The 20,459-nt window shown below is 45.4% G+C and overlaps 1 protein-coding gene across 2 annotated transcripts in view; it reads right to left on the minus strand.

Moving 5' to 3' along the window:
- LOC139055463 (uncharacterized) overlaps window positions 1-20,459 on the minus strand; it is a 70,702-nt gene that overhangs the window by 28,967 nt on the left and 21,276 nt on the right. For both annotated transcript variants that reach the window (XM_070532957.1, XM_070532956.1), the window contains exons 2-5: window positions 15,920-16,020; window positions 13,141-13,203; window positions 12,969-13,043; window positions 2,539-2,592 (exon numbers count right to left, since the gene is read on the minus strand). In XM_070532957.1, coding sequence (XP_070389058.1) covers window positions 2,539-2,592; window positions 12,969-13,043; window positions 13,141-13,203; window positions 15,920-15,979 — 252 coding nt within the window. In that variant the 5' untranslated portion in view covers window positions 15,980-16,020. The remainder of the gene's footprint in view (window positions 1-2,538; window positions 2,593-12,968; window positions 13,044-13,140; window positions 13,204-15,919; window positions 16,021-20,459) is intronic.

Raw genomic sequence — 20,459 nt, forward strand, 5'->3', positions numbered from 1 at the left:
GCTCATTCTCTTCTTGGACACCCAAGGAATCGTCCATTTTGAGTTTGTACCGCAGGGAGGAACTGTCAACTCAGCCTTTTACCTGGAGGTGTTCAAGAGATTGAAACGCCGGACCCCACGTGTCAGGGCTGACCTCAAAGACACGGTCATGCTCCACCATGACGATGCCCCCAGCCACACGTCCTTTATCGTTACGAACTTCCTGGCCCTGAAAAACACTCGGGTTGTCCCCCATCCTCCTTACACTCCCCACTTGCTTCCATGCGACTGTTTTTTTTTGTTTCCCCGACTGAATAGAGCGATGAAAGAAAAGCATTGGGAAACTGTGGAAAACGTTGAAAAGCATGTTACAACGTTCCTGAGAGACATTCCCGTCGAGAACTCTCAGGGTGCCTTCCAGACGTGGCAGGGGCGTCTCCGCAAGTGCATGGATGCAGGGGGAGAGTATTTTGAAGGAATTTAACCATTTGTACAGCTGCGGTGATTAAATCTATTTTTCCCAGAAAATGCGCATACCTTTCATGACGGACCCTCTATGTAGATCGGCCATCAGTTGCCGCGTCCTGGCAACTGCTGTTTATGCGACCAAAATCGTTAATGGAAAATGCTTGCGGTGAACGCTATGCTCGATGGCGAGCTTTCTGGTTCATTTTTTTCTTTCGCCCGCACGGCCGCCGCTGCCGCGAATGCGCATGCGCAGACGTGAGCGCCCTCTCATGGTGCTTCAAGGAGGCTTCCTCCATTTTCCTCCTCTCGCTTTCGTTGCACTCTCCTCCTCCGCGCTGTTCGTTGTGCTTGTCGCTCGGTTACACCGAGGTACAATTCCGGGGGACGCCGAGTTACGCCGTCGCTCAATGTAGACGCGGGCGCCTAGAAGCTACGCTCTATAAGAACAACATTACTCACAAAGTTTACATCTTTGGCGAATGTAGTAAATATTATGGATCACTTGCCAGCAAAATTTGAAATGTGTAGGTCGCTTCGGGTGTAAATTGCTAAACCTTCGTTTTCAGACTGTTTAATGGCGGGTTATGGAAATGCTTAGTAAGATCTTCCCGCTTTGCTTGGAGGACCGAAAACGTAAAGCACTTATATATATTTTTTTTATTCTAAGAGTGACGTGTACCATATGTTTGAGGTACGTGGGTTAATTACGTGCTTTGAAAATAATTACTGAACGCTCCCTTTCTTAAAATCTTGTATGCTTTATACGATAGGTTTAGGCGGTTTTGCCCGTTTCCTTACTGGACAATATGCTACGCACGCTGACTATATATTTATGAATTAGGAAGTGTGTTATGAGAGACGGACAATGATTATTTAATCTGTCTTGCCTAATCAGAGCCTTTGTAGAAAATTTCTTAGTCAAGGGCTACAAAGTTTCAAACTGCCGTTATCTGCAATGTTTCCAAGTATCCCAGGAAAGCTCTACATGACACCAAGTTCAAACTCGGCATACATTGAGTGAATGCTATGCGCGATGTGTGGCATTTCAACGCTTCCGATATAATCGAAAGCGTCGCACATAAACGTGGAAGCTTCCTCTTTCCTTATTTTCCTACGTTATACGAGGTTCATAGCCTTCCCGCATACGTCGGTGAATTGAACGCGTATCGTTACTTTTATTTGGGGAAAATACGATGACGTTATAGGACGTAACTACGTTTAAAGTGCGTGGGTTAATTTCGATGTTTGTAATAACTTGAGCATACATGCACTCATGTTTTGAGTGCGTTTCATGAGTAGCGTGAAATTTAGCCCGCTACCCTGGCATACCTATATTTGCGACATAAATAATATTTGACAAAATAGTGCGGGCAGCTGCCTCAAGCTAATGTGGGAAGTTCAACGCATACGTATTTAACCACATGGAAGCATATGTGTATTTAGTGTATGCAAGCGGCAGCCTGGGAAAAGAGAGAAAGCGACATGCGCATTTTTTCAAAATAAGTAGGTTACATGCGACTAGCTAGAAGAACAATGGCCAAACAGCCACCTGGTCACACTTGATTTTCTAATCTGACTGGTTGTTGACAAATTATTCGTCAAATTAGCTCTTTTAAAACTGAATCTGTGACTGAAATTTAAATGCAACGCTACATAAGGCTAATTAAGCTATTATTCATTGTCAGGTTCTCTTGACTTGGTGTAGTATTTCCTAAGAGCTAGTGCCACTGTCGATCAGAATGATTGAGAGTCATTCAAGGTTATTCGTCAGTGTATCACGGCTGATCCACAGTCGGCCAAAACTAATCCGTGACCCTTAAACAGCAGTTCGACCTGCTTTAGTTTTTTTTCTTGCCACCTTTAAATACAAAATTTGAAGAAATTAGAACAACGGATGCACAGCTATGAGTAGTCGAACAGAAACTTTTTAGCAATTGGAAACAGTCAAGAAAAAAATGGCAAGAAGAGGCTCTGGTTTTTCTTCAGATGTCACCTTTTCTGTGTTGATGAAATTCCCCTTTACAACCTAATGCACAGCCACAGCAAGTGTACGCCACGTCTTAACTTTCGAATAAGGAGCGCCCAACTTACTTTGTACACAGCTGCCACTGCGTCGACGTCAATGTTGTACTTCTTCGGGGCACCCTGGGCCGTGAAACAAAGAACAGAGTTTGATTACTTTCTTGTGTTATCGTATGTACAATTTCTACCCACAGCCCCCGTATGTATCCACCACATGCGGTCCCCGGAGGGTACCCTGGCCGGCTAACGTCTGTTTCGCGGCCCGTGGCACGTCCTATATATATATATATATATATATATATATATATATATATATATATATATATATATATATATATATATATATATATATATATATATATAGCGCGCCGCAGCAGCGGTTGCGGCACATGCATAGTGGGTGCGCTGACCGTGGTGGCGCTTCTCTTAGCGTAGTGTGGTGCTGTAATAAAAAAAATCATTATTTCGTAATGTATAGAGAGACTGCAGCGATGGCATAGAGGTGGAGCACCCGCCTCGGGTGCAAAAGGACCGTGGCTCGAACCCTGGTGCCGCGAAATTTTGCCCGGATTGGAACAAAAAATACGCGTATTGATGAAATTGCATAAACAGGCTTGGAGTGCGGCCTCATCCCGGTGACCAGGACCGGTAACGCACCCCCTCACCAGAGCGCGATTGGCAACCCTTGTGCAGTACTTGTACATAACGTCCTATCTGAATACAACAATCAAACCCAGGCCCTCAGTCCTCAGTAGCTGCGAAGCAACTGGCCACGGCGGCGGTCAGACCTGTGGCGCAGAAGAGGGTGCTATGAATATCTGGGTCCGGACAGGCGGCCATAGGAATCTGAACCTGGCAACGTTTAACGCTAGAACGTTATCCAGTGAGGCGACCCTAGCAGTGCTATTGGAGGAATTAGCGGGCAGTGAATGCGATATTATAGGGCTCAGTGAGGTTAGGAGGACAAAAGAAACATAGGCAGTGCTAAACAGCGGGCACGCCCTGTGCTACCGGGGCTTAGCGGGGAGACGAGAACTAGGAGCCGGATTCCAGGTGACTGCAGCGATGCAGGAGGATATAAGAGCACTGGAAATCCTACGCCCCTTCAGTGGGCACGTTGGAGCGGCATCCATGCAGTCGCTCAAAAACCCGGTCTTGCTTTTTGCGCAGTTTATCGCTTGGTCTGGCACGTTGCTATAACAAAGTAATTATACCCGGTAGCGAAGCTTCCATAGGACCCCATACGTTGAAAACATGGTGGTCCATCCGCCGTTCATGGGACGTAGCGCCATATGTATGTGGTGGGAACACTTCCGGTGGAAGAAAAAATGCGACGCCATGTCCGTTAAAAGCAGAAGTAACGTCATTTTGTTTTCGAAGGCGCGAAATGTGTTTTGTTGTCCTGCTTTTGGAGCTATATATTCAAATGCCTCGCCATTCAACTTGATGGCCATTTCGAGCTTTCAGAGCGAAAAGTGTTGCAGGAAAAGGCAGCCGTACGGTTGTCGAAATCGCACCCCTGCACAGAACATACTTTCTTTGGAGGCCGACGAAAGCTTTAGGTCTAAAGTGCTGATCCTATCATCCGAACGCCAAGCCCGTCGGCCGGCGCAGTCACACGAAAACAATTACACAATTATCTGGCGGTCGTAACTCACTAATTTTGACTGAACAGATTAAGAAGCGATGAAGCTACCCACGTAACAAAATTCAGACAAACTTCTACAAGCAAGAGAGCACAAACTGTGATGGGGACGTATTTCAACAGGTGAACTTTACGACTGCGCCTTTCTGCCCATTTCAAGACGTGCATTGCATTGCGAGTGATAGTGGCGTCAACGCCCCTTCTAACGATGGGCGCTGAAAATAAATGCATTTATTAATAATAATAAAATGGAATAAACTTGTATTTTAATAACTCATCATACATACATAAGATGACCAGGAATTTTATTTTCGTTGAATGAATCTAACTGTGTCTCGCTTGAATTAAAAAAAAAATGCTTTTTTCTTTGCCAATGTGTGTTACCTCCAAACGCAGTCGCGCTTCAATCGCTGCTCCCATAACCCCGCTTGCTGATGTCGGCGACAATCTGTACTGAACCGCTTTTCACCCAAAGTTTCGCGACATATTTGGATCGACCTTGGCTACAACCTACGGATCCAGCGATGCCTCTTGACCTCGAGCGTACCGGAATCACGGAAAACGCCAATATAAGCTTAATGCATAAGAAAGGGGACTCCAAAGACTAAAAAAGTTATACACCGATCAGCTTACTGCCCGTTGTCTACAAAGTATTTACTAAGGTAATCGCAAATAGAACCAGGAACACGTTAGACTTCCATCAACCAAAGGACCAGGCAGGATTATGTAATGTCTACTCAACAATAGGCCATATGCACAATACCAATCAGGTGATAGAGAAATGTGCGGAACACAACCAACCCTTATGTGTAGCTTTCATTGATTACGAGAATGCCCTTGATTCAGTCGACACTTCAGCACTCTTGAAGGCATTACGGAATCAGGGTGTAGACGAGCCGTATGCAAAAATACTGAAAGATATCTATAGCGGCTCCACAGCCACCGCACTCCTCCATAAAGAAAGCAACAAAATCTCAATAAGAAGGGCGTCAGACAGGGAGATACGATATCTCCAATGCTATTCACAGCGTGTTTGCAGGAGGTATTCAGAGACCTGGATCGGAAAAAATTGGGGATAAGAGTTATTGGAGAATACATTAGTGACCGGCGATTCGCTGATAATATTGCCTTGCTTCGTAACTCAGGGGACGATTTGCCATGCATGCTCACTGACCTGAACAGGCAAAGCAGAAGGGTGGGTCTAAAAATCAACCTGCAGAAAACTAAAGCAATGTTTAACAGTCTCGGAAGAGAGCGGCAGTTTACGATAGGTAGCGAGGCACTGGAAGTAGTAAGGGAATAAATCTACTTAGGGCAGGTAGTGACCGCGGATCCGGATCATGAGACTGAAATAATCCGAAGAATAAGAATGGGCTGGGGAGCGTTTGGCAAGCATTCTCAGATCACGAACTGCAGGTTGCCATCATCCCTCAAGAGAAAAGTGTATAACAGCTGTGTCTTACCAGTACTCACCTATGGGGCATTAACCTGGAGGCTTATGAAAAGGGATCTACTTAAATTAAGGACGATGCAACGAGCTAAGGAAATAAGAATGATGGGTGTAACTTTAAGGAGGGGCTAAGACGAGAGCATATTGGGAGAGGGAAAAAGCGCAAATCAATGACATCTTAGTTAAAATCAAGAAAAAGAAATGGCCACCGGCAGGGCTTGTAATGAAGAGGGAAGATAACCGGTGGTCATTAAGGGTTGCGGAGATGATTCCAAAGGAGTGGAAGCGTAGCAGAAGGAGGCAGAAAGTTAGGTGGACGGATGAGAGTAAGAAGTTTGCAGGGACAACATGGCCACAATTAGCACATGACCGGGGTATATGGAGAAGTATGGGAGAGGCTTTTGCCCTGCAGTGGGCGTAGCCAGGCTGATGATGACGATGATAGAGAAAGAATTCATAAAGGAAAGGCAGGGAGGTTAACTCGGCTCAGCCCAGTAGGTTACCCTTCACTGAGAAAGGGAATTAAAAGAGGAGAAGGAAGATGGAAGTTCAAAATTTTCATTATTGCACACACAGTCCTTCATCACTTAGTCGCAGGCGGTCATACAGGCTGGCTCATTTCAAGAAATGCACCAGCACGTTTGTGGCCTTGCGTATTGCAGACGCACGAGGCCACGGTACCAAGATGTTGTCCTCTGTGAAAGGACGCTGTACGAAGCTGTACGAAGGGCACACTCCTCTCGTCTTTGTATGTAGGGCAGTCACACAGATATTTGGTCGTTTCTTTTCCTGACACCATATCTGCTGCAATTGCGACTGTCTGCCATTCCAGTTAGGAATGAGTAGGGGTTGGTGAAAGAAACTCCTACTCGCAAGCTCACTGTAGCGTTTCTTCAGGTCAGATTTAGCCAAGTAACATATTCTATGTCATATGGGGGTCCGTGGCGTACAGGCGCCTGCTGGTGCACTCCAGTGTGTTCCATTTTCTCACAGTAATTATATGGGCAAGTCCGCTGAGGTGCCGCGCTGCATCCGTTCTGGACAATGGTATCGAGGTGTTTCGCGTACATCATGTGCCTCGTGGGTAGCTTTGACGGCACTTTCATCGGGAGTAATGCTGCAGTGCCCGGGTGGCCACTGAAATACAATGGCGTGGTCTCCATCCATCTCTTGATAGTAGCGTAATCGTATATCCCCTACAAAGTGTTTATGTGGGCTGCGGCGCAGAGCTGATAAGAGTGATTGCAGGGCTGCCTTTGAATCACTGAATATAGCACAGTGATGTAGTGATTGTTGCTGCCCATATATCGCGGCGCTATAGAGGGCGGAAACCTCGGATCCTGTCGATGTTGTGACTTGGCTGATATTGCACGTCTTGCGAATAGACATCGACACAGAGACTACCGCACCAGTAGAGCTGGTTTGAGCAGAAGAGCCATCTGCATAAATGTAAACTTGATTGGAGTATGAATCACCCAGAAGATGTAGAGCGACATGATTCAGGGCACAATTTTTTCTTTCCTTCAACTTCTTTCCCACTCCTACAATGGAAAGCCGCACTTGTGGCTGCCGGAGATGCCAAAAAGGACAAGGTGATCTTGCTGCAGGCGTGGAATCAAACGGATACACGATCGGTACGAGGTGACAATGCCCGAAAAAGGTTGCATCTGCTCAACTTTCCGTGAGATACGGAAGGCATTCAGACCGGAGTCGGGAAAGGTGGTGAAGATGATTTTTAAGGGTGTCTGGGGTGACATATGTACTAATGGGACGTTCCCTGGGCGATGGCAATTTACAGGATGTGGGAGCGCATCGTACTAGACCCAGACATGTTATAAGCGCTTGAGCTTGCATGCTCTAAAGCACTCTGAGATTTGTCCTCCGGGTGCTTGACAGCACCGGCGGGCTGTAACGCAAGAAACTCATGAAGAGCGCTTTGTACAGTTAAGCAAAGAGCACACCAACGGTCTCCACCCTTTTCCAGCAATGGCTTTGAAAAGTGACTCATTGAGAGAAGATTCTCTTCCTTAGGTAGGATACATGGGGGCTGCGTGAGAGTTCGCGGTTGACAATCATCGCTAAATATCGATGGGTTCTCTTGTACAACATAGGCTGGTCATTAATAGACACCGGCTATCCAGTCATCGATTTTTGCGTCAAGGCGACTAGTGCGCACTTTACTGCTGAAATTTCCAAGTCTTGTCTCTAAAAGTAGGTAGACATCATCGTTGCATCCTTTTGTAACATGCGCGAACCTGCAGCCGAGTTACTCCTGACGTCCAGATGCAGATGTCATCTGCGTAAATTCACATAATCACTGACTGGCGGGAATTCCACCATCATATCAAAGCCAGGTTCAACAAAACCGGACTCAAAACGCCACCGTGTGGAACTCTAAGGCTCTTGTAATGGTAGGAAGTTTGAACCTTCTCGCTGACTACAAAAAAGCTCCTTTCGGTTGGGTAGCTCCGCATCCACTGAAAAGTGCAGTTGCCACTTGCAGCAGCCACGAATGCGTTAAGAATGGCTCCGTGAGAAACATTATCCTAAGCGCCCTGACATCTAAAAATAGCGCTACACAGAGGCGTTTGGATGCTTTCTGTTGTTGAATCGGAGACACAAGATAAATGATGTTGTCGACCGACAAAGGGCCACGTCGTAACAGCCACGGCGGATAACAGCGTACGTGACGTAGTGTCCGAGCGAAGAGGAACGCGCGCAAGTGGCTATAGAAGCCCGCTGTTATTCCATGGAGAAAAGTTCGTCCACTACCGAAACTTGCGTGAAGGGAACTTAGTACAGTGCAAGATCCTTTAGTAGCTCTCTGTCATCTGCAATTGCCTCACAAAAGTCTTCCACAACATCCGCTTTTCGACAGCCTTGGTGGAGACCCAGCGCCTCAGAGGGGTGGCGTGACGAAGGCCTTGGATAGTTCGCCATACGTGACAGAGAGAGAGAGCATTGCGCTGGCCCAGTGAGTTACAAAATGAAAGCCATCGCTCGCTGTATAATTTGTTCATTCTCCATTTCTCCAGTCCAAAGTACGTTCTCCATAAAGTCTAGAATCGGCTTTGCGCGTCTATATCTCCTCTCGGCGCGCCGACATACAGCGCGAAGCCTTTCTAATTCAATGTCAAGTCAGTACGAGTAGTTGACCATGAGAAGCAGTGCCTTGCAGCTTACATCGCGTTCGCAACCACAAACTCAATGCTACGTGCAATGCTGCCCTTACATTCGGCGTTTATAAAGGCTTGAAATGCAGGTGAGTTGTTCGAGACACCATAGGGGAAGACCTGCTGCTTAAACCCCTGATGGGAAAGTAAGTAGGAATATGGTTACTTCCCTGTCTTTCTACGTCAGCAGCCCAGTATACGCTCGATGTAAGGCAGCGTGAAACCAAACTAAGGTCTAGACAGCCGCTGCACGACGACCCTCTCAAGAATGTTGGACTGCCGTTATTAAAAATGCAGAGGTCATGGCTCGAAGAAAAAGATAAAACAGCCCTGCCTCTTAAATCGGTTCTTCTACTTCCCCAAATGGACTGGTGAGCATTAAAATCTCTTCCAATTATCCAAGCACTGGAGATCGCCATCAAAATATTTTCAAGTCCTTTGCAGTGTAAACGACTTGATAGGGATATGTAGCTCGTGATGAGTGGGAAGGAGAGTCTCTTTATACTAAGGCACACATGCTGGTTGTCGTCATGGGGAGGCACGGCCTGGGCCACTTAGGTGTGCTCCTTACGAACATAAACGAAGACCTCGCTACTTTTGTCACACGGGGCGCAAACAAAAGATTCGTATCCTGTGAGTTTCAGGATAGTTGTCACGTTTGGTTCACAGATGATTAGCACCAGAAACCTATTTTCACAAACAAATTGACCTAAATTGGGAATACACGATTCCAGGCCTCTGAACTGAGGCCTGAAGAATTGAGCTATTCTTGATTTCTTCTTGAAATCGTCGCTTCCGCAGAAGTGTATGAGCGATGTTTCTAATGCAAGCTTTCAAGCACATGGACGAGATCCTTCAGTATTTGTAAAGCGCATCGGGCGGTCGACGTTTGCGCATTTCCCAAAAGTGTGCGAATCACAGCCATTAGCGACTTCAGCAGTATAATCAGATGCACATCCTGTTGAGGCAACTTGTCGGAAGCAGGGGGTGCGTTCGATGGAGGCGATGTATGACGCTCGAGCTCAACAGGTGGGCGTGCATTTGGCATTGCAGGCCAGGCGACGTCATACGCACGTTTTTGGATTTCTTTGTTATTCACGATGTTGCGTCTGGTCCCGCGAAATGACTGCTGTTTCACAATTCAAGGTTATGGCGCCACTGGATTAGATTGGCCCTGTGGGTCACATTTTGTGTTCTTTGGCGAATGTCAGTGGTGGTGGCGGAAGCGTCATTTTTTCGCAGGATTGGTTCGTTCCCGATGCGTATAGCCTTCCCTTCCATATCCTTCAATATACTCCACTCCTTGTTGATTCGGGGGCAATTTCTCCACGTAGCTTCGTGCCATCCGTTGAAGTTTATGCATTTAATATAGTTTCTTGGGGGCATGATCTCGTGGTGGCGAACTACGCGCAGCACGTACATAGTGCCACGTTATTACAAACGCCTCTGACGTGACCCAACTGAAGGCACTTGTGGCACTGCAGCGGTTTCGGAATGAACGGCTTTAAGAGGTGGCGAAAATGGCCCACTTTGACATTAGAAGTACTGCAGGTGGCGGCGGCAGGTGTCCTAATGACGTTCCGATCAGTATAAGATGGCATTACTCTTCAGCGCATTATCCATACCAATCGGACCATTATGAACCGTGATCAAACGCACTCGGCCGGTGGCACGGCGATCTACGATGTCGACAAACAGTGCTGACTGCTGATAGCTTGGCGCGATGTGTTTTCATCGCTTACTTAGCGTCGAGGAAAGACACGCGGACCCGTATCTTGAAAGCGATCTGCGAAAGGGGCTGAGGGTGGCGTGTGCTGAGTTGCCGTTAGCACTATGTTGTCGCCGCTTCGTTGGCGGTGATGCGAGAGGCAGAACGAATGTGAATTCGCTCGCTGCAGCGAGCGCTATTTTGAAAGCGGTCGCCTTATGGGACAGAGGGATGAACGAATGGTTTTCTCGTTGTGTAAGCATAAAATTCTTACACATTTTATAAAAACCTGAAATTCCCTACTTTCCCGCAACAGCACCACGACATCATTACGAGGCGCGCTGTATTGGGAGATTCCGGATTATTTTTGACCACCAGCGGGTTGTTAGCGCTCAATTAATGCTCAATACACATGCGTTATTTTTTTTTCGGTTCGGGCCCTTCGAAATACGGACAGCGTAGCCGGGATTTGATACTGCGGCCTGATGCTTAGCAGCGCAGATAGACTAGGCGAATCGAGAAAAGTTAATGCGAAAAAGTAATGCAGGAGAACTTATTACCTATAATTTATATAACTATACAGGCAGCCCTTAAACAAATCCGGAAATGATGCACGTTTAACATCGACAGGAAGCTAGTGTCACCGCAATTTTTCACGCAACCGGACAGTCTGTTGCTATGAGCGATAAGCAGTAACGGCAAATTCACATGTTATACTAACACATGGAGTTCTTCCCATATTCTTTATACGATACTACAGTTTCGCAGCTTCCCATATCTAGTAAATGGGCCACAAAGAATGGGAAAAAAGGTAACGATTTTTGGAGAATACAGTTGCCGCACATATAAAGACCAATTTTACTTCTGAACTTAACGAGCATCCCAGCGTCATATAGCATGCGTTCCTGCATGAGGCAACTAAATGAGAGGCTAGAGCGTCCATAAACGCTGGTGACACCGATTCCTGACAAATATTTCAGTCAAAGAAGATGGGTGCAAGGGGAATGTGACAGAAATATTTTCTTGTTTAGGTGTATCTACCACCCTCAACGAGGAAATGAGAGAACTGTATACACGGAAGGTACGTCGTGGCAGCGAAAAGAATATTTTGAAGTTAGGGGCATGGCGGACTGGAAGGAGTGCAACGCACGTCCATAAAACACAGTTAAATTGAACAGAGGACAGCAACAATATGACGAATACAGAACACACAGAGGCAACGCGCTACCGACGAGCAGGTGAGATGGGGCGAGACTGGCGATCCTTTTAGCACGCGCGGCGCTTGCGTCGATGATAGGGGGGGGGGGGTAGGCATGAAACGACAGCATGATGAGGATGGCGGTGATGGCGATGTTTATTGGCATCCCCTTTGAAACAGGAGGGTGACAAAAAGACAGGAGGAAATCCCTCGCTCCTCACCACTCGCTTACCAGAACGGAAACGGTTCTTGAGCCGACAGGTCCACACAAACACACTTCCGGTCCCTGTAACCCTGCGCTAGCATTACCCGGACATTACTGCGATGCCACAATGGCCGCACTGTGATCCCACGGGAGATTTACTCCACACAATGCGGTCCCGTGAGCACACAATCCCAATGTCAAAAGTTTAATTGCAGCCAACAGATCCACGGCCCAATTGGACGCCCCCTGCACAGCCCGGATCCGACATGACAAGAAATGGCTAGCGGACGGTGTGCTGAGAGCAGTGCATCGACCAACGGAAGCCCTGGTCTGGAGGGCCGGACCATCTGTCTCACCAATAAGAATCGCTTTTCTCTCTCTCTCTCACCCAGCCAGCTTCAGCGAATCAGGTTATACTACATATATTGCAGTCAAGCATTTGGCCTTTCTGTTCTTGACCATCTTTTTCATTTAAATTCTCTATCGCTAACAATAACACGCGAGTTTAAATAATTCAATTGCTCGTTTTAGTGCTCACTTAGGGTTTGAAATTCGCTCTATTAAGCAAATGAAGTTTATAAGATTTCTCCAAAACGCGTTCTTCCCGAAGGAGAAGGTTGAGAGTGAAGACGACGCCGGGCCGAAGAAGTACCACGGACATTCACAGATAATTAATTGTAATAAGAAAGCTCTTTACTTATTCATGATATCATCCTTAATGTTTCTGTGTGCATTTTCTCACGAACATATGTGAATACTTATTCCTATTGATAACGCATCATTTAAATATTGATTTAAGCACAGCAGCTACAATAGAAAAAAGTAACGGTAGAAAGCGTTGAAAAACAAGCGTTTTATGCGTTGGAGGCATAACTGAATCCTGTGGCTGACGGCTTCCTTTGGGAGATGCACGTTGGCAAAAGTGGTAAATTTCGTTCGAGTCTGCTAGTTTAAGTCATAACCGAGTGCGATTTTTCGTACAAGCTCCTAAAGTGACCAAAATTCATTACATTAAGGATATATTAAATCATGACAGATATATGTTAGGCCCACTATTGAGCACATGAATAAGAACAGATACTATTAAACTGCTGCTCGTGATAGTGACGTTGAGGCTTACCGGGGACACTGTGACCCAAGTGCGAGCCATCATTTGCATACAGTCCACTGTTACGTCTCCAAACGTCAGTGAAGCCTGAATACGAAAGCAAGAAAACAACACCAAAATGTCAGGTTCAGTAGAAACCACGCATTTAAAAATAAAAGAATTGTGCGCATTGCGCATTACGAACATTCTTGTTGTCTGCTCCGATGACGTAGCACACTCGCCATGACACGCAGAGCCTGTCGGCTTCCTGTAATGAAAGTCTAATTACTGCACGGGAAGTCACAACTACTGAAATATCGCGCTGTGAGAGTGAATTGGGATTTTCAATAGGGTGGACGTATTACGCTGCTTCAGCCGCGTGACAGTGAATATAAAAGGTGTCCCAGCTACGCAGCGACCTCAATAACGAAATTACAACGCGTCACTCTACGAGAATAACACCAAGAGCGCATGTTGTTTACAGCTCGTCGGGTTACTTGCAGTGATATTTTATTCCCTGATGTTCCAATATATAATAAGAAAGTAAACCTCATTGTCTAACTTTATGCGTCTTGTTATAAATGTCCAGATGTCAAATATGCGGTTTTAGTAAGACACGTAAAAGTGAGGTCTTTCCAGCAATGGAACACATGCCGGATTCTTTTTTTGCCATATATAGAAAGCTCGCAAGATATATAAAGTGATTACGAAGATCGAATACACATGTAGCAATCTAGGCGAAGCGGAACATTGTGAAGCAGTTATCGCAAGACGTAAGATTTTGCATTCGATTCCTTCGCCTTTCGCGCAAAGCAACCTGGCACGCTTGCGCATGCTCTCCCACACCCGTGCTACTGAATGTGACACACGCGGCGATCTTCTGAAAGAGCTAATTGTATGGCACGATAAATGTATACGAGCGATGGCCTAGCAGCAACAAGATATGCCAGCTTTGCTCGGGGACTGAGATATACGCCGCCATCGGGCACCTAGTTTTTTTTTTAAGTGCGATGTACTCGACAAGACCGAAGCAGCACCCAGTAGTACCCAGCAACCATGCTCAGGAAGTCCTTGCATAGTGTTCGCAGAGAAAGCTTCGCTTTAATGTACCACGTGACTGCTCAGCCTTGCGCACGGAGTAGGAGCGCCGGCAAACACTTTGAAAAGGAAGCAGCTCATCCCAGGTTTCCCGTTCAGAAGAGATAATTTGCTTGTTCTCCCTGCACAACAATCACCGGGACAATGGGAGAACCCGCGTGCTGTTATGGGCACTGCTCGGCCCAGTTCCAGGTGAAGAGCTTGCCGTCCCACTGAGATTGCTCGATGGTCCTCCTACGCATGGGCTCGCAGTAACAAGTCATTTTTCACATTTCGCGTCCTTTCTCTATTCGCCGAGAAAAATAAACACGACTTGTGTACCTTATTGCAATCACTTCACTTTTAAAGGGAAGCTTATCTCTGCCTCTTCTTTCAACTTTTCCACTGCTATTGCTGCTGCTGCTACTGTTGCTGCTCTTGCAAGTCGCGTGAGAGGCGGGGAGGAGGGTAGGTATAGTACGTGTGTAATGTATACATACAGTAATGTATGCAATGTTATCTCGAATTCCCTGGCTGTCGACACAAAGCCCTCTGGAAGGTGGTAATTGCGCGTGAGCCCCCATCAAAAGCATTGCAGATGTTCCAGCGCCTACATTTGTAGGCACACGCAACAGCCTATGCAATATTTCTCGGAAATTAGCTAATGTGTCAGCTTAAGGGCACATGTAAATCCACAGGCCTGTGTCCCACATCTTACCAAATAAAACAAAAGGAATATGCAGCCCTTGCCGCAGATGATGTGATTCGGATAAGCGGCTGATTTTGAGGAGGCGGGTAGGGCGTTGCTGGTGCCTCGTCGTCACGGCACCATTATGACAATTGGCCTCGTCGACTTTAATGCCGGTGTCGGTGCTATCAGCGTTGCCGGATTCAGGAAACGCACCATTGAATATTGCGCAAGAGAAAAGTACAGTGTACACCACCGATGTGAAACTGACATGCAGTTTAAAAGCGTAGCGATGGAAAGCGCTTCTGTCGCGCCCTCAGAACTTACGTCGTTGCTAGAGAACGTGGCCGATTTCTAACGCCACGACAGAAAGTGTGTCGTCGCGACAGAGCGTTCCTGTTTTAACGACAGAATCGCTGTCGCGATAGAATGTTGTTGTTTTTACTTCCGAACTCTTGTTCTCTCGACAGAACGTTTCTGTTGCGACTTCAGAACTCTTGGTCTTCATGACAGAATGTTTCTCTTGCGACATCAGAATTTCTGTCGTAGCGTCAGAAATGTCTGCCGCAACTACAGAAACGCCAGGAACTTCTGTCGTCCATAGAAATTTCGGTAGTCACGACAGAAATTTCTGTTGCCCTTTTCAACTAGGAACTATCTTATCTAGGCCACCATGCGCAAGCACCGCGTTTTTATTAAAACATGTGTTGCGTAGAAATATCTTTTCTTGTAGGACCCTCTGGAGATTCACAAGGACTCTACACCATGCCATTTGTGTAAACTTGTCTTGTTAGTGCTACTAGAATGATCTGTTTTCCCAGTAGGATGAAAGTTAGGCTAGCGTTATGAAAATGGGTAACATTATTGAGGTTCTGATTGAGCTCGCCGTCGACACCAAAAAGCAAATCAGTGGTAGGTAATCATGTATGTAATGTAGGTTGCCGAGACCTGGATGGTAGACATCCTTGGGCACTGGAACATTACAAAAGCTGTGCTCTCTCCTTGTGAAAGTGTCCCAATTATGTCGGAAATTAAGCAAAGAAATTCAAAATCTGTCCGTAATGGCAAATAGCTGGTTAAAATTTAGGTTTGCTTACCTAGAACAAAATCTGTGTGCATTATTGTAGATATAGCTGCATTGATCAAATAAGCGTTCTCTGCGCATAATATGCCACGAAATATTAACGAGAGGTATTGAAAGAGAAGGGAACCTACATACATGTATTATTGATGGCTTGACGTTTTGGCGGATGATATCGTTTTTGCATGAAAAGAACATCTCCGTTACAGTCCTGGTCGCCTTTGCCTTATCCAGTGGATCTGCGTCCGGCGGAAACGAGGAAACATTTCTTTGGCAGTTACAAAGTTAATTACAGTTCAGAGCACGGAAGTAACCGTAAAAGTGGTGCAGTGACAAGTTTATTAAGGTTCACATAAGCACCTTGGTTAGTCCACATAAGCACATCGTGGTCGTGATGAAAAAAGATAGAACACACACGAACGAACAATCGCGCCTCGAGTGGAGCCGTATTTTGAGATCTGTCATCGCAAAATGCCGCAGTATTTTGAAAGACCATGAAATCGACAGTTTCAGTCACGACTATTATCAGGTAGGACCGCTGTGTGTTCCGATAACATCGGGGGCTTAGACAGTCGAATTCCGCTTGGTATGCACAAATTTTCAATACTTGCGTTGTCTCTCTGACTGCAACTCAACAGGCCTCACTTCTCACTAAACAAATTACCAAGCATGGATTTCATTTTACCTTGCTGAAAGCTAAAGGGGTTTCTTCACAATATGCTCAGGTACATCTTTAATTTTGGGACTATTGAGCACATTCATAATTTCTAGCTGTGGTACTTACATGTTACTTACATAAATGATCCCATTCTCGTCACATTTTCTTTCGAAGTTCATTAGCTTTGCATTTTACAACTGTGCGACAAAAGTTCTTCGCGGTTTTCTCGTTAAACATGTAAAATATATACTCACTTAGGCCTGACCCGCACCAACGGATCTTTTCAGAATGAAGAGCGCCAAGACTAAAACTCAACAGGCACATACGCAGAAGATGTTTAAATAGCCACATGCTTAATAATTAGGTTGTTACTGATCCGCTGCTTGAGGCTCCTACTGTTTGAAATACGCCAGGAAACGCTTCCCAATATTGAGCATTCGAGAAGAATGTTATATCGAATGCCGTGTGTTCTCAGCCGCTCTTCTTATACATGCCTTCGAAATGACAAATGATGTTTGTCTTCAGAGTAGCCACGCTGAATAAGTCACCAGTTTCTGATTTCTGCCCGCTGATGGCCATGCAATTTTTTTCTTTTGACGTGAAACATCTTCAAAATTGGTCCGAAGTGTTCATTTGCTTTCTTTATTATGTGGTATTTGGGAGACGTTGTCACCTTTAATTTGCGTCGGCTACTCGTTTTCTTATAGCAATTTAAAGAAAAGAATAAATCATAAAAACTGCTAAAATCAAAACAACACAAATTCCAGTCACATAAGTACCCTAATGCCACGCTATAACTGAAAGTCAACTCAGAAACACAGCAGACACATAGGTGCACTAAAGTAAACACAAAGCCACGTCCCATAACTAGGCTAAAATCAGGGCACATAAGAAAGCATGGCTTGGGATCAAGTGAAGCTTCATGAAGCCAAGCATTCAATTGGCCAAAATGGGCGAAGAAAATTTAGAATGCACTTATCACATTTAAACAGTCTACTCATTAGTTTCCGAGAATATTGCCCGCTTTTAGAAGTATAGAGAGTGCCAGTAACGCTCGTCTTTGCAATGAGTATGTTGGCCAGGGGCCTAAGATCTTCCTGAGGCTGGAGAACCTGCGATCTAGTGCCATTAAATCACGGGCTATGCTCTGTCTGTGTGTGTCGCGTCGGGGAAATTCTACCAGAAGATGCTGTACATCGTCATCCACGTGACCACAAGTGCATTGTAGACTATCAGCTCTTGAATTCGTCTGTAGAAAGTGCTTTGTGTACGTGGCAGGGAGCCGCAAATGGTGCATGAGCGTTTCAATGGTTATTGTATCTAATGGAGGAAGGGATTTTAAATTGAAGCATTGGGTCAATCTGAAATGAATCTGAAAATTTCCAGCTCTGATCAAACCATGTCGCTTTGCAACCATGGGCTGAGATCTGTGTTAGTATGGGCCGCAGTTTGCCTTGCGTTAAGGGAGACCATATGCAGCGTTATTAACATGCGCTTGTCGAGTTCCCTGGTCTGCTGCAACATTCCCAGCGATATTACAGTGGACAGCTATCTATAGGAACATTACGAGACGCTTAAGAAACTAACAAAAGCAAGTGAATTCCATTCACTTGCTTTTGTTAGTTTCTTAAGTGTCTCGTAAACTAACGCCATGTTTTGCGAATTGCTCATGTAATAATGAAGTGAATACAAATATGCCTGCGAGTCACTAAGGATGACCCAGTGTTCCCCTTTTCGCATTGAATTTATGTATCGTAACAAAGACAATACTGCAAGAAGCTCTGCTGTTCTTGATGATGTCATGTGAGATAGATAGAGATAGATAACCACATGTAACGGCAACGTGTTATAGCTGTAGGAACCGTGAGTTAGTGAGGGACACTACAACCATCAACGACGATCCACCCGGCAGCGTTCTTTTATCCATGGAAGAAGCGATGAGCGTAAGGCACGGTCGCAGTTAGGTACGGCGACAGTTGAGAAAGCGAAGCGCATGCATTTCAAGGTGTTCTTTTCCAGTATGACGCGAAAGGCGGAGGAGTCGATACGAGCCGATCCTTGAAGAGAACTCATGGCGGCAGCTGATACCGTGATTTATCCAAAAGCAGCATCCTTCATGGAAGGTTTATGACCCGGTATGACCAGGAAGGTTTGGCCCTGTATCTTAGTGAATATAATTCACTGTGGCACTACGATAGACAGAATTTATTCTACACTATTCATATTGCATAGCTAATAAAATGGGTAAAGATGTGTATTTCAGAATATAATAAATATGTGAAGTAACCGAACGACAACGAAACATTGGCAAAAAAGGTTTTTCTGTAAGTCTCCTGTTTTCTTTATGCCACGTTTGTTGAATGCGAAGGAACAACATCTATGCAGACATCATGCGCGAGCATTGGCTCCAAGGTATTTTGTGGCTCGAGTGGGCCCAAGCACACACAACGGTTTAGCCAAACTAGTAAAACATTATTTTCACACATGTTGATGATGATTTGGTTATTTTTGACAGTGTGAACGTGGTTGCAGTGCTTCTTATTTCTTTACAGCGTTCCGTGAATGTATATCGGTCCTCAAGTTCACTCATAAGATAGTTAAATGAAATGAAGTGCAATTTCTGGATATCTCTAACACTGGGACTATAAACAGACCACACTTGCTCGAAGTATAGATCTAGATCAGCTTAACGTTGCCTATGCAACAACACTGGTCATTGTAAGAATCTGAAAAAAAAGCAACGCTATTATAATTGAAATAACGACCGAAAGCTTGCCAAACGAAGTAACGACTGAATCTGGTGGCTATCTAGGAGCACGTTATTTATAGGGAAGCTGCAACCGTAATCAAGATTGTCAAGAGTGTGGGACAGCAAGGGTGAAGAATTAGCAGAAAATACACAGCCAAAATGTGTCACCGTCGTGCCCCTCCTCCATTGCCTTTGGAATGGACTAAACAACGTTGACAGCCGGCTTGGCGCTGATGCCGTTTTACCACCCCTGACAAGCTGCTGCAACAACTTTGCGAAGTTATGGCTTAGAAGACTGGCGTTCTGAAATCGTCTTTCTGTTCTGAAAGAACATTCGAAGTATCTCAGGCGCAAAAGAAACGTAGTATACGTGCTGCCGTTACTTTGCGGCAAAAGCTTCATAGGCGAAACAGATCCGCGTTTTAATACCTGCCTAAAAGAGCAACTCCAGGTACCTGATAAACGCAATCATTCTCATTTGGCTAACCATTGCGTGCGGCGATTGTGACACCTCTTATTACCTCTTATTAGTTCTTATTAGGATACTTCTTTCGTCACACAGAAATAGTCTGACATGTGTAGTAACTGAGGCTTCCTATATTTGAAAGCTCGCATATAGGGGCGTTTGTGAACCATCTGCTGCAAGGAAAAAATTAGACTGCGCGGAATTCAAGACAAGGACGTAGCATAGGACACGGACAAGCACTTGACAACATCTGTAGTGCTTGCCCGTGTCCATTACCACGTCCTTGTATTGAATTACGCACAATACATTTTTTTCTTGACATGATCCGTAGTGCTTCTCCGTGTTCTTGACCACGTCCTTGTATGGAATCCCGCGCAATACATTTTTTTTTCCTCGCAGTATGAACCAAACCGCCCAACAAGTCCTATGTTTCACATCTGCTGCATTCGCAGATAACGAATTCACTTTCCTAAATGCCAAGAAGGGACGTGCTTATTTTTGTTATTGGTTGCTGCTTTGAAATTTCGATGCATGATAAAGCTACAAATGCTTATATTTGGTCGGCTGGCGTACCATCCTTTTCCGAAAAGAAAGTGAGTTGCGAGTTCAATGCTTGTTTTTTATCTCCGCCTGTGTACTTCGCCTTTTGTACGCTGCGGGGATAAACAGTGAATGCTAGCAACTCGCCTAATTTTCGTTAAGATTGTCTTGACTTAATTAAAGGAGTTTCTGAGTTAGTCATCCTCTTCAAGTTTGCATTTATTCAGAACGATGTGCCGTACTTTATTATCCCGCTTTTGCCCTT

The sequence above is a fragment of the Dermacentor albipictus genome, chromosome 2 (assembly GCF_038994185.2).
Source record: "Dermacentor albipictus isolate Rhodes 1998 colony chromosome 2, USDA_Dalb.pri_finalv2, whole genome shotgun sequence".
Lineage (NCBI taxonomy): Eukaryota > Metazoa > Arthropoda > Arachnida > Ixodida > Ixodidae > Dermacentor > Dermacentor albipictus.